This window comes from Zootoca vivipara, chromosome 6 (genome assembly GCF_965207765.1).
Source record: "Zootoca vivipara chromosome 6, rZooViv2.hap1.1, whole genome shotgun sequence".
NCBI classification, from domain to species: domain Eukaryota; kingdom Metazoa; phylum Chordata; class Lepidosauria; order Squamata; family Lacertidae; genus Zootoca; species Zootoca vivipara.
In genome coordinates this window covers 8,877,089-8,889,846 of record NC_142589.1, presented here as the reverse complement: position 1 = coordinate 8,889,846, position 12,758 = coordinate 8,877,089, and the positions used below count along the sequence as shown (strand labels likewise).

The 12,758-nt window shown below is 47.9% G+C and overlaps 1 protein-coding gene across 4 annotated transcripts in view; it reads left to right on the top strand.

The window, feature by feature from the left end:
* Positions 1-3,905, top strand: part of USP48 (ubiquitin specific peptidase 48) — a 36,231-nt gene extending 32,326 nt beyond the window's left edge. For all 4 annotated transcript variants that reach the window (XR_004692764.3, XM_035118456.3, XM_088671492.1 and 1 more), the window contains 4 exons: positions 237-362; positions 1,413-1,461; positions 1,924-1,950; positions 2,060-3,905. Coding sequence is in view for 3 of the 4 variants with exons in the window: in XM_035118456.3 (XP_034974347.2) it covers positions 237-362; positions 1,413-1,461; positions 1,924-1,950; positions 2,060-2,082 (225 nt within the window). In the remaining variant the exon portion in view is untranslated. The remainder of the gene's footprint in view (positions 1-236; positions 363-1,412; positions 1,462-1,923; positions 1,951-2,059) is intronic.
* The last annotated feature ends 8,853 nt before the right edge of the window (positions 3,906-12,758 follow it).

The following is a 12,758-nucleotide window of genomic DNA, read 5'->3' as shown; positions in this document are numbered from 1 at the left end:
GTTCTCTGATCACTCTCTTAAGATCAGTGATCTTATTTTAAGATATTGTATCCTTCCCCCTTTGGATGTGGGTTGGGGCTGAAAGGGGCAAGAGAGGGAGAGAAGCGGAGGAAGCAGCATGCCTCAACTTTTTGCCGTGAGGAGAAGCACTTGGGTGTTGTATTTCTTAAAAGCCACCTGTGTTTGTTTTGCTGCCCGCAACGGTTGCGCATCCTGCACCTCATTTTGGCACACAGATCATGCACGCCTTCTCCGTTGCTCCTTTCGACCAGAACCTGTCGATTGATGGGGCGATCCTCACCGACGACTCGGCAACGCTTGGCAGCCTCGGAGTCACTCCGGAGTCCGTTGTTTTATTAAAGGTAAGCCAGGAGAGTGGCTTGCCAGTAGGTGTGGCTCTCCTTCCACCCAAGATATTTGTAGCAAGGCCAGTGGTTGTGTGCTGCAATGCAGTCTGGCTCTCTCTGTGCCAAAATTTCCAGCCTACCTACTTTTCACCAGGAAGTTCAGGGGCAGGGACCATATCAATGGCTACTATCCACAATAGCAATGCTCTGTCTCAACTGTCGGAGGCAGCAGTGCTTCAGAATATTAGTTACTGGGAATCACAGGAGGAGAGAGTTTCTGTTGCACTCGGGTTCTGCTTATATGGTTCCCATTGGGGCATCTGGTTGGCCATTGAGAGAACAGGAGACTGGGCAAAATGGACAATTGGCTTCATCCAGCAGGATTGTTTGTATGCTTTCATGTTGGCTGAGCAGGGGCTGATGGGACCAACAACACTTTGGGGGTCACCCCTTCCTGCATTCATCCATCCATCCCTGACTGGTCATAGTGCCTGCCTGAGCCCTTATTTTGGCCGGGGTTCAGATTCCCCCCTTCCCCTGCAAAAAGGAAGCCAAGAACACACTACCTTAACTCGTCATCCCCGCCGCCCGCCCCGGTCTGTAACTCATTTGGATCTTTGGGCTGCCTTGATCTCCTTCAACTTCAAGGCAAAAAAACAATGGTTGAAGAAGAGCCACTGAAAGTAAGTGCTGGTTTTGACTTCTGGGAGGAAAAGATGGCTGGCTGGTGGTCAACTTCTGCAACTCCCTTTGACAGAGATAATAAGCGGACCAGCCCCTTTCCTGTCTGAAGCTTTTGCAGACACTTTTGTAAAAAAAAGTCCATAGGGATCAGCTACCCTAAAGCCCTCATTGCCACAGCTGTGAACAGTTCAGGCCAGGTTCCCAAAAGGGGACAAACCATCATGTTTTTTTGTTTTTATTCTGGATCTGGAGTGTTTGGCCTGGAAATATCGTCTGGTGACATGGAGCAGGAGGCCTTGTCTCTCTTTTGAAAGCACATCAGCCAAATCGGCTTAACAGGGCTCCTCTTCTCATGTCTCCCCTTTTCCCTTCTTCCGACAGGCAGATGAACCAATTGTGGACTATGCAGCAATAGATGATGTTATGCAAGGTAAGGAGAAGTTTGCACACACACGCTTCTCTGGAATAATCCCTGGTTCTTCCTGTCCGGTCATTTTTACCTCTTGGAGCGGGGAGGCAGGAGGTGGTAACTGGAGCAAAGGGTCCAGTCTGAGGCTGACTCACATAGTTGTCAGGGGGTGGGGGTGGGAACGAGACCCTGGCTGCCGCCCCCCACCCACCTCCAAGTGCCAGGGAAAGCTGCCAAGAAGGCTTTGTTGAAGCTTGTGGGGAGCTGTAGCTCAGTAGAGCATCTGCTTGGCATGTCGAAGTACCCAGCATTCAGTCAGCATCTCCAGTTGGGACTGAGTCTCGCTGCCTGAAAAACTGGAGAGCCACTGTAAGCAGTATTGAACTAGAAGGGCCAAGGGTCTAACTCTGTACAAGGCAGCTTCCTCTGACCCTAACCTCCACACCTCAGAATGTGCCTTGACCTGCTTGCTTTCCTTTGCAGTCTGTATGCCCGAAGAGGGATTTAAAGGTAGGCTTTGTTTTCTCTTCCCTCCAGCCTTATTTTTACCTGCCACCAGGTTTTGCTCTCTTCTAAGCTTTCCCCCCCCCCAACCCTCCCCCTTCCATTTACTCTCCAGGTACCGGTCTCCTTGGACACTAATGTTTTTTCGACAACTGCGCCAGCAGCAGAAGTAACTGGGGTGTACGGAGATGAGTTTGGGCTCTGGCTGGGCATTCCAAGAAAGGTGGACTTCAAAAAGACCAGCCAGCCGTCTAGCCCCCTTCCTGGAGGTGGGACTCCATTCTGAAGGGCCTTGGGCCCCCACACACACTTGTGCTGCAGGAGAGAGAGAGAGAAAGAGCTGTTCTTCCAAGGAGAGCTTCCGGCGGCCTAGCGTTGAGCAGTTTCAAGGCTGCACCTCTCCGTTTCCCCCCTGCAGATGAAGAAGGGCCAGCTTGCTGCAGCACCAGACCTTCCCCACCTCCCCTCCTGCGACCTTCATTTCTGGATCTGCTCTTTCAGCGAGGCAGGTGTTCGGCTCCCTGGCAGAGGTCTTTTGGGAACTTGCAGGGTTTTCTGTTTCCAGTAGCCCTTGGCTTCCTCTGGCACTTTGTAGATAAGCCCCCCCAGGATTGAACAGCCTGCAAAATCCCTTCCTAAAAGCCTGAGGTTTTTGGGGTGGGAATGGGGAGAGAGGCACTTATTCAGTCTGTTATCAAAAAAAACAATGCCCTCCTGTTTTGTTTTGTTTTGCTTTTGTTTAAGACTTCACTTCCAACATATTAAGATGGGCCCCTGATAATTAATCATAGTGAATTATTCTCGGGAATAACTTGATTTATTTTGGACCACTTTCTCTGGTGGAAGGAAGCTCCAGTTTTCAGCCCTGTAGACTTCATGCCAGCTTGACCCAGTTGCCCAGGGGCTCAAGTGAGACTTTGGTGCGGGTGGAGGCAGAGTCTCCCCCCCCCCCAAACTTGCCTGCCTTTTTTTTCAGGGTGGGGGGCAATGCACAAACACTTCCTTAGACCTTCTGACACATATCCAAAAGGGCTTTGAAAAATGATGGTGGTCCTGCACAACCGTTGGGGGAGCTTTAGCATTTCGAAAGGGTGTAGCAAGTTCATTTTCCCTTTTGTAACAGAGAGCTGCAAATTTGGCGGTCCTACTATGCTATCTCAATTTGCTGTTCCGGGGAAGGCAGGAGAGGGAGCCTGCAGAATTGGCAAGGTTTTCCAGCTTGGGGCCTATGGGAGTGGGGGGCGTTGAGGTTAGCTCTGGGTCTACCTTCGTGCTGGCTTTGGATCCAGTGAACAGCCCTGGGTCTTTCTTTTTAAGAGGCAAAACGTGGCGCTGAACAATCTTATTCTTTCCCAAGGTAAAGAGTTAACAGTAATAATTCAGTCTGCCGTTGTGAGTGCTTTATAGAGCAGCCTGCCTTTCTCCCCATCTCTATCTCCATCTCCTCCTCCTCCTTCCTTTCAGAAGCCAGGCCCAGAAGTGGTCTTAATTGTTCTAGATGGAAAGCAGCGATGCATGGACATCTAGCCCCTGGGAGTTCTGATATTTTTATTTTCCACTTACTTCCCTCACCACCTACCCACCCCCCCTTTCTGGGTTTCGTAATATTTCCTTGATGGGGGGGCGGGGCGGAGTGTGTCTTAATTCACAAGGAAGACCGATCGACCATGCTGTGTGCTTGTATATATGTGTGCATACTGAGTGAGTGAGAGAGAGAGAGAGATGGAGAATGACACACGAGTGATGCCTAAATTGTACCAAACCACCATTTCTGCCGGTCGCAGCTGAACAGGGGAAATGGGCTCAAGCCTCACTCCTCATGCTTGGGAGGGCCCTCTTCTTCGTCCACACTTGCAACATGTTTTTGGACTAGTTTTCAGAGCCTTATTAAAAGTGTGTCCACATGGTCAGTCTTACCTTATTTGTACTGTATTGCATATAAAGCGTGTGTGTTTTTTCCACTTGCTTGCTTGAGGTATTTTCTTTTATAGATTCCTTATCAACCAGTCATGACAACTTCTTTCTGTTTTTCTTTTAAAATTGAGGTTTAAGAGCCACACACACACACACACACACACACTGTTGATTGTGCTGGCTTGACTCGTATCTCACGTGAAGACACACCGGTGATGCTTAAGGTGAAGCTACAACTTCCCTGCTTGGTTTTTTCCCATTGTCATTGAATGCATTTATTACACACACACACACACACACACTACCAGAGGATTTATGAGGTAGCCTCAGGCATTGCTCGCTGACAGAATTTAGCACACTTAAGTTGTGGTTTTGTTAACATTGGAATAAAAGTCGCAAAGCCTAATAGTGAGTTAAGTGTGAGCTGCCTTCTCCAAGAAACGGCAGGCTAGCTTTTTGAAATAGTATATTGTTCAGAAAAGCGCACCCCAAATGGTCAAGGGAAGGGAGCGACAGCCCTAAGAGGAAAGGTTGCAACATTTTGGACCTTTTAGTTTAGAGAAAAGACGGAGTAAGAGGCAATATGATAGAAGTTTATAAAATTATGCACGGCCTAGAGAGAGAGAGAGTAGATAGAGAAAATAAAGTGGATAGATAAAGAGTTTTTCTCCCTCTCTCATAACATAATTCATGGACATCCAACAGAGCTGAATATTGAAGGATTCAGGACAGATAAAGTAACTGCCCACGCAGTGTAAACTATGGAACTCCCTGCCACAGGAAGCAGTGATGGCCACCAACCTAGATGACTTTAATGGCTATGCTCTGCCTCTGGTTGGAGACTACTTGCTGGAAGCCACAGGAGGAGAGCAGGCTCTTGTGCTCTGCATGCATGCATGTGCTCAGGTCCTGCGTACAGGGGTTCTCCCCATTGGGATATCGGGTCAGCCGCTGTGAGAAGATGGTGCTGGGCTAGATGGGCCACTTGCCTGATCCAGCTGCCTCTTATTATATGTCCCTGTATACCTATGATGCAACCAAGACTGCATTGCAAATATGTCTGCGAATGTGACAATGAAGTCTTGACAACATTAACTCCCCCGTATGAGAATCCCTTGCAGACGACTGCAGTGCTTGGAGACAGGCAGTTGGGTTGTGTATCCACAACTGAGTAGAGGAAGAATGACTCCTAGGAGGGGTGTAGAGAGAAGATAAGATAATCTTTATTGTCATTGCCCCCCTGCGGGAACAACGAAATTGCTCGGCTGCTCCATCTACTCCGATAAGGCCACTCCACATAAATTTAAAATAACTACAAAACATTAGTTAAACAATGCAATACGAAATGGCAAGTAAAAATAAGATGACTTCTAAGTCCAGACTTTCCATTTAAGGCCGAAATTGCTCTAGGGAAGAAACTGTTCTTGATACGGCTCGTTCTCGCCTTCGTTATTCTGTATCTCCATCCTGGTGGCAGGAGCTCGAAGAAGCGGTGACCAGGATGTGATGGATCTCTTGATATGTCTAGTGCTTTCCTGTGGCACCTGGTGATATAGATTTGTTCTAAGGTGGAGAGTGAGCAGCCAATACTCTCCGCTGTTTTAATAATTCTGCACAACCCTATCCTATCCTGGGAAGTACAGCTTCCATACCACACGCATAACCCATAAGTGAGCACGCTCTCAATGGCACAGTGATAGAAGGCAAGCAGCAGCTTTTGCGGAAGGTGTTTTTTCCTTAGAATTCTCTGCTGCACTTTCTTCACAAGCCCCCTTGTGTTGACACTCCAGGACACATCCTCCTGTAACTCAATGCAACTCAGGAATCTGAACGTTGTAACCCTCTCCACGCAGATTCCGTCAATCAAAAGTGGCTAGACATCGTTCTTTTGTCTCCTGAAGTCCACCACGAGCTCCTTTGTTTTCTTTGTATTTATGAGCAAGTTATTAACTCTGCACCACTCTTGTCAGCCGTCAGAAGAAATGCCATGGTGTACCCGTAGCAGCAAAATTCTCCCCACCTGCAATAAAATGGGTCTCCTGCATCAGTTTCTACAGCCACAGCAGCCGCTGTAACTCTCCCAATGGTTTGATTCCCCCCCCCAAAGGTCCACTCCATTGTCTCTCGAGACAGATGGAGGTCAACAATGTCTGGGCCTGATGGGAGTTGTACTCTAACATTGAGGGAAAGCCTGGTTTCGTTTCTGCTTGTTGGTTGTAGGTGACAAGGAGACTTGCCTCCAGACAAGTCTTTTTAGACTCTCTTAATCACTCCATCCTAGTAGAAGATTGCATGCATCAAGCGTGGCTCCTGTGCTGCCGAGATGCTTAAGCAAAAATCAAAATGACACAACTTATTCTGTTGGCTGTTTTGCGATGCTGCTGTTGTACCTTGCCGATTGGAGTTAACTGGTTTGTGTTTCGTGCACTTTCCTGGAAAACGTTTTGGGTGTTGTAAGCAACATACATATACATACCCAAGGCAAAGATCACGCCTGAAAGGGGGAAAGAAGCAGCTTCTCTCATCCCTGTCGTCCTGCCTCAATGGTTTGTCAGCCTGAGTTACAAACTGCCATGTGTGGATGAAGCAAAAAAGCTGCCTCTTCTTCTACCGGTATGAATCCCTTTCCAAGCGTGAAGGTCACTTGCCCCCCTCTCTCTGATCCATCCATGGTAGCCACAAGTCAACAGCAAAGCCCTAGCGAGGGGTGGGGTGTTGTGTGGCCAGGATTTGGCACGGATTGGTAGGAGTAAATGCAAAAAAAGGTCATGCTGTCCCTTTTTAATAAACAGAATAACATCCAGCACCATTTTGCTGTCTGATGCTGAAAGATTCCAGCCTCTGGCGCCATTATTTCCTCTTGACATTTGCCCTTTCTAGATGGTACCTTCTCAGAGCCTGCTCTCTCCGTTTTTTTCCTCTCCTCTCCTGCAGTAAAATTCCACTGTGATAGGACTTCCACGGATGACCTGCATTATGTCTTTTGTTGCAGGGGCTGGTTTTTTTTTTTTTTTTGGAGATTAAAAGGGGGATATTTGAAGCATTGTCTGTGTTTGCCTGCACAAAAGAAGCCCCCAGTATCAAGCTGAAAAAAAAAATTACAGTACTATTGACTGGCAGCAAGTGGTTCTCCGGGGTTTCAGACAGAAGGGTTTTTTTTTTCTCAGCCCTACCTGCAGGAAAAACAGGGACATGCTTAGATGCAGAGCAGGTGATCTGCTGAGCTGCAGCCCATCCTTTAAGACAGGAAATTTCCTCATACTGAATCAAGCCCACTGGTCTGTCTTCTACACTGTACTGTCTACACTGGCTGGCAGCTGCACCCCTGGGTTTCTGGCAAGGGCCATTTCCAGCCCTACCTGGTGATCTCAATAGGCCAGAAGTCTCTGCTTTTGCTGAAATGGTGCAGTGCTTAGCCTGTTAGACTAGGCCCTGGGAGGGCAGGGTTCAAATTCCCATGCAAGCGTGAAGCTCGCTGGGTGACCTTGGACCAGTTGCTGCCTTCTCTCAGCCTTGCCTACCTTGCAGGGGGGTTGTGGGAAGAGAGGATGGGGGAGCCATGTACACCACCTTGGAGGAAAAGTTAAGATCAAAATGCAATGGAATAAATAATTTGCATGCAGAAGGTTAAATCCCCACGAGCACAACCAGGTAGAGCTGGGAAAGTGCCCTGCAGGAAACCCTGGTGTGCAGTTGCTGCCAGCCAGCGATGACAGCACTGATCTAGATGGGCCACAGGTTTGCCTCGGTATAAGCAGCTTCCTGGGTTCATTCCCAAGTTGGCCGGCAGATGGTTCAGACGGGGAGCAGCTGGCTGTGTGCCGCAGGGGTGACATGTTCACCCACCGAGGGAGATGAAATGGAAACAGGTCCCTCCTCCTGTTGATTTGGCCCGGCAGCCTTTTTCTGCTTGCGGGTGCCGCAGCTTCCTTGCTTCGAGTGGGGGCTTGCCACCCCTTCAATGCAGCATATTGAGATCAGATGCTTTGGGTTGAAGCAGGAACGCCGCACAGCTGCCTTGGGAACAGTTGAAAGCGATCTGCCCGTGATTTGCATCTCATGAATAAACCAGTGCTCGTTTGCATGTCTCCTCTCCCACCTGACTGTCTCCCTTCCCTTCAAAAGGGCCCAGCATTCCCATTCTGAAAAGCTTTGAAGCTGTTTTTTTTCCCTCCTTAAGCCTGCCAAGTGCTCTCCGTGTGGTTTTGATGGAACATCCAGGCATCTTTGAAAAGACTGCCAGCGGGCTTAAGAGAGGCAGGAGGATATATTTGGCCCCAGCTGAGGCTTTGGTACAGGGTGGAGAGAGGAGGAGACAAATTGACCATTTGCTCAAGAGGAGCCCTTTGATCTGAGGCTGTGGATAGTTGCAAAGTGCGCATCTGCTTCTGAGAGCATCAGGAGTGCCTGGTTGCAACTGGGTCACATCAAATTGGATACCACTTAGCCCAACCTCCTGTTCTCACAGTGGCCAGCCAGATGCCCCAGTTGGAAATCCCCAAGCACGACCTGGGCATAGCAGCAGCAACACCCCATCTGGACCAAATGGCTGGGAGGTTGCCTGCTCTTGATAGGGATACACTCCCTCTGAAAGAGCAAGTGCACAGCTTGGGGGTCTTCTGGATCCTTGGCTGTCACTTGAGGTCCTGAAAGACCTACATGGGCTCCCAGTACGTTTCCGAGCACAATTCAAAGTGTCAGTGCTGACCTTTAAAGCCCTAAACGGCCTTGGCCCAGTATACCTAAAGGAGCATCTCCACCCCCATCATTCAGCCCAGACACTGAGGTCCAGTGCCAAGGGCCTTCTGGCAGTTCCCTCCCTGCGAGAAGTGAGGTTACAGGGAACCAGGCAATGGGCCTTTTCGGTGGTGGCATCCATGCTGTGGAACGCCCTCCCATCAGATGTCAAGGAAATAAACAACTATCTGACTTTAGAAGACATCTGAAGGCAGCCCTGTATAGGGAAAGTTTTAAATATTTGATTTTTTAATTGTGTTTTTTATATTTTGCTGGGAGCCACCCAGAGTCAATGGGGAAACCCAGCCAGATGGGCAGGGTATAAATAATAATAATAATAATAATAATAATAATAATAATAATAATAAGCCATTGTGTAGTAAGGTTAACGCTTACTGGGAAATGATGTACAATGAAATGAAAAGGTTGTTTAAAATAACCTTTGTAAAAACAAGCAAACCCAGAAGCTTTTCTTGTTTTCTTATAGGGACAGAACTTATAGGGACAGAACTACCCAAACTGTATAGAAACGTATTCATGTATGCTACTACAGCGGCAAGAACGTTACTTGCCTCAAAATGGAAAAGAAGCAGAAGTCCCAGCAAAGGAAGAATGGATACAAAAACTTATTGAATTATTGAAAATTATTGAAATGCATAAACCTGAAAAGTATAAATATTTTTTTATTATTAAAGAAAGAAAGAGGACAAATAGCTCAGTGGTGGACCTCAAAAAGTTCCAGGTTCAATACCTAGCACCTCCAAGGAAAACTGGGAAGGAGAGAGAGCTTCTGAAATGCTGGACAGCTCCTGACAGAGCTCAAGACCCAATAATGTGTGCTATGAGGTCGTTTATTCGCAGTGAGGGTTGATGACCACTAGAGCAGGGGTCAGCATCCTTTTTCAGCCATGGGCCTGTCCACCACCCCTCAGACCATGTGGTGGACCGGTCTATATTTTTTTGGGGGGGGGGGTGAACTCATTCCTATGCCTCACAAATAACCCAGAGATGCATTTTAAACAAAATCACACATTCTATTCATGTAAAAACACGCTGATTCCTGGACCGTCTGTGGGCCGGATTGAGAAGGCGATTGGACCACATCTGGCCCCCCAGGCCTTAGGTTGGTGACCCCTGCACTAGAGCTTGTGGGACTGTGGAAAGGGGCAGCTGAGGGTTGGGGGGCAGAGCTAGGAGGGGGTCACTTCAGTCAGAGTCTGCTTATTCGGGTTTTCTCCCCTTGAAAAACAAACAAACACACACACACACATCAATTCTCAGATCAAGAGGAGAGAAAGTGGATACGCAGAGACCTCTCGGGTATCTCGGAATCAGCATTGCAGGGGGTTAGACTGGATGTCCCTTGGGGTCCCCTCCAACTCTAGGATTCTAGGATAAATGCCTACACACACCTGTAGTTATTTGGTTACTGCTTATCTGAAAAGAGGTGGACAGGAAATGCCCCAACGAGTCTCAATATGACTCTGGGTCCATGTTGATTGGTGTCTTCAATGCTGACCTCTGGCAACCCTCCAAGACAGGCACACCCAAACTCTGCCCTCCAGATGGTTTGGGACTACAATTCCCATCATCCCTGACCACTGGTCCTGTTAGCTAGGGATGATGGGAGTTGTAGTCCCAAAATATCTGGAGGGCTGAGTTTGGGGGTGCCTGCTCCAAGATGTCGAGATGGGGAAGTCTTCCCAGCTCAACTGGCAGGTCCTGCAAGGTGTGTGGGTGTAACTGTGGAAACACAACCGGAGCAGGAATCAATAGCCCAGATGGTGCCTGTATAAAAAGCTTAATGGGGATCATTATGATTGTAAGGCGAGCTAGACTTTGTCCCCGTTATAAACCTGCCATGAAATGAAGGGGAAGGAAATCTGGGCAAAGGCCCATCTAAATGAACTGCAGGTTTTCCAGTGGTGGAAGCAAAACTATAAAATTCAGGGGAGGCTGGTCACGAGGACGTGGCTGGTCAGAGCCCCATGCTTGTTTCCTTCTGTCCCCTGCTACTTTTGGCACCCCTTTCTATCCCCAATGAAAGCCAGAAAAGTTCAGAGCCTTGGCAACTTGTTCATACTGATAGTATATGTGGTCCAATTCAACCGATGTCCGATGATGGGGAAGAGCAACAAAATGGAGAAACAGCTTTTCTGCTTGTATATGTTGCTAATATAAATTTGGTCATGGAGAACAAGCAAGATTGTACAAAACTTGTCGAATTTTTAAATGAGAAAGTTTAGAGAGTTTACATGCTGGATGAAAATTGGTTGATTCAAATTTGACACATTGAGAAGGGTATTGTAAGTAAAATACCCTCTTTTGAATAGTAGAGTGCTTGGGGCCGAGTGTCTCTTCTTGTTTCTTGCCTCAGGTTGCTGTATTTCAGGGGTCAGCAAACTTTTTCAGCAGGGGGCCGGTCCACTGTCCTTATGGGGGGACAGCAGACTATATTTTGGGGGAAAAAGAAAAGAACAAATTCCTGTTGTTGTTTAGTCGTTTAGTCGTGTCCAACTCTTCGTGACCCCATGGACCATAGCATGAATTCCTATGCCCCACAAATAACCCAGAGATGCATTTTAAATAAAAGCACACATTCTACTCATGTAAAAACACCAGGCAGGCCCCACAAATAACCCAGAGATGCATTTAAAATAAAAGGACACATTCTACTCATGTAAAAACACGCTGATTCCTGGACTGCCCATGGGCCGGATTTAGAAGGCGATTGGGCCAGCTCCGGCTCCCAGGCCTTAATTTGCCTACCCATCCTGTATTTCAGGCATCCCCAAACTGCGGCCCTCCAGATGTTTTGGCCTACAACTCCCATGATCCCTAGCTAACAGGACCAGTGGTCAGGGATGATGGGAATTGTAGTCCAAAACATCTGGAGGGCCGAAGTTTGGGGATGCCTACTGTATTTCGTTTATCTCATTATATTATTTTGTTACAGTTTTCTTTATTATTAAAGTCAAAGAAAAATTCATGAGTGGGCTGGCCTTGCCTGAGGTCAGCATGGGCACCTGTTTACCTGTAAGCACATACCTTTAGTTTATCTTTTTTAATAATAATAATAATAATACAATGCAAGTTTCTCAATCTACCAGCTTTGCAGAAAACAGCAGCCATGTGTCCCTGGGTGTGGGTGGGTATGTTGCTCCAAGTCAGGAAACCTGGAATCCATGGGTTCACATGTGCACATACACCTTTTGTGATCTACCATGCTTGCACAAAACAGCAGTCCAAAATAAAGGTACTGTAAGCGGTGCCTTACTTCAAGCTAGGCAAGGATGTGGAGTTGTTCACACGAAAGGCTACCTGTTGCTTCATTTCCTCCCCCTTTCCTCTAGCCATGGGCGCAGCCAAGGGGTGACAGGGGGTTCCACAAATCTTGTGGGAAAAGGCAGATTGCAGCCTTTCCCTTGGGCTGATGGAATCAAAATGGAAGTAAGGGGCATGGAGGGAGACAGCACCCACAAAACATCACCACAGGCAGGGATTTTTTTTCACCCTAACTCGCAGGTCGGGCACCTCTCAGGTGGGCACCATTGCCGTTGTAAGAGAACAAGGGAGGCGATTGTGGTGATTTCTGGTACCTCTTATTCTGGGAAAATAGCACTGACCACAGGTACATAAATATTTTTAAAAAACCAATAACTCACAAGCAGGAAGTACCCCAATCAAACAGCTCTTCCCCACAAAACACCCAACTTTCACAACATAGGGGTAGTGTGGGTGGGGGCTGGGTGCATCATATTGGAGACCCCAGGTGGGTGTAGTAGTAGGGGCAATCTCACATCCTTTACTTCCACACTGTAGCTCCAGACCAAATCATCTGTCAGGATATAGCTATGTGGCGGTCATGGTTTCACCAAAAAACCGACGCCGTCCGATTCACTCGAAAGCGGCGCCAAACACTTGCAAAAGACGACCCCTGGAAACATTTGGCAGTGAAAACCCCACGTTCCGCGGTTGTCCAAAAATGAGCCCCCAGCACCGTAACCCTCTGGGTCATGGTTTTGCCCCAAACCCGTCATCGTCCGATTCACTCGAAAACGGTGGCAAACACCTCCTGCAAATTGTCCCCTACAATGTTTGACGGTGCAAACCCTAACATGCTGGGCTCACGATTTCAACAAAAAACTGAAGTCGCCCGATTC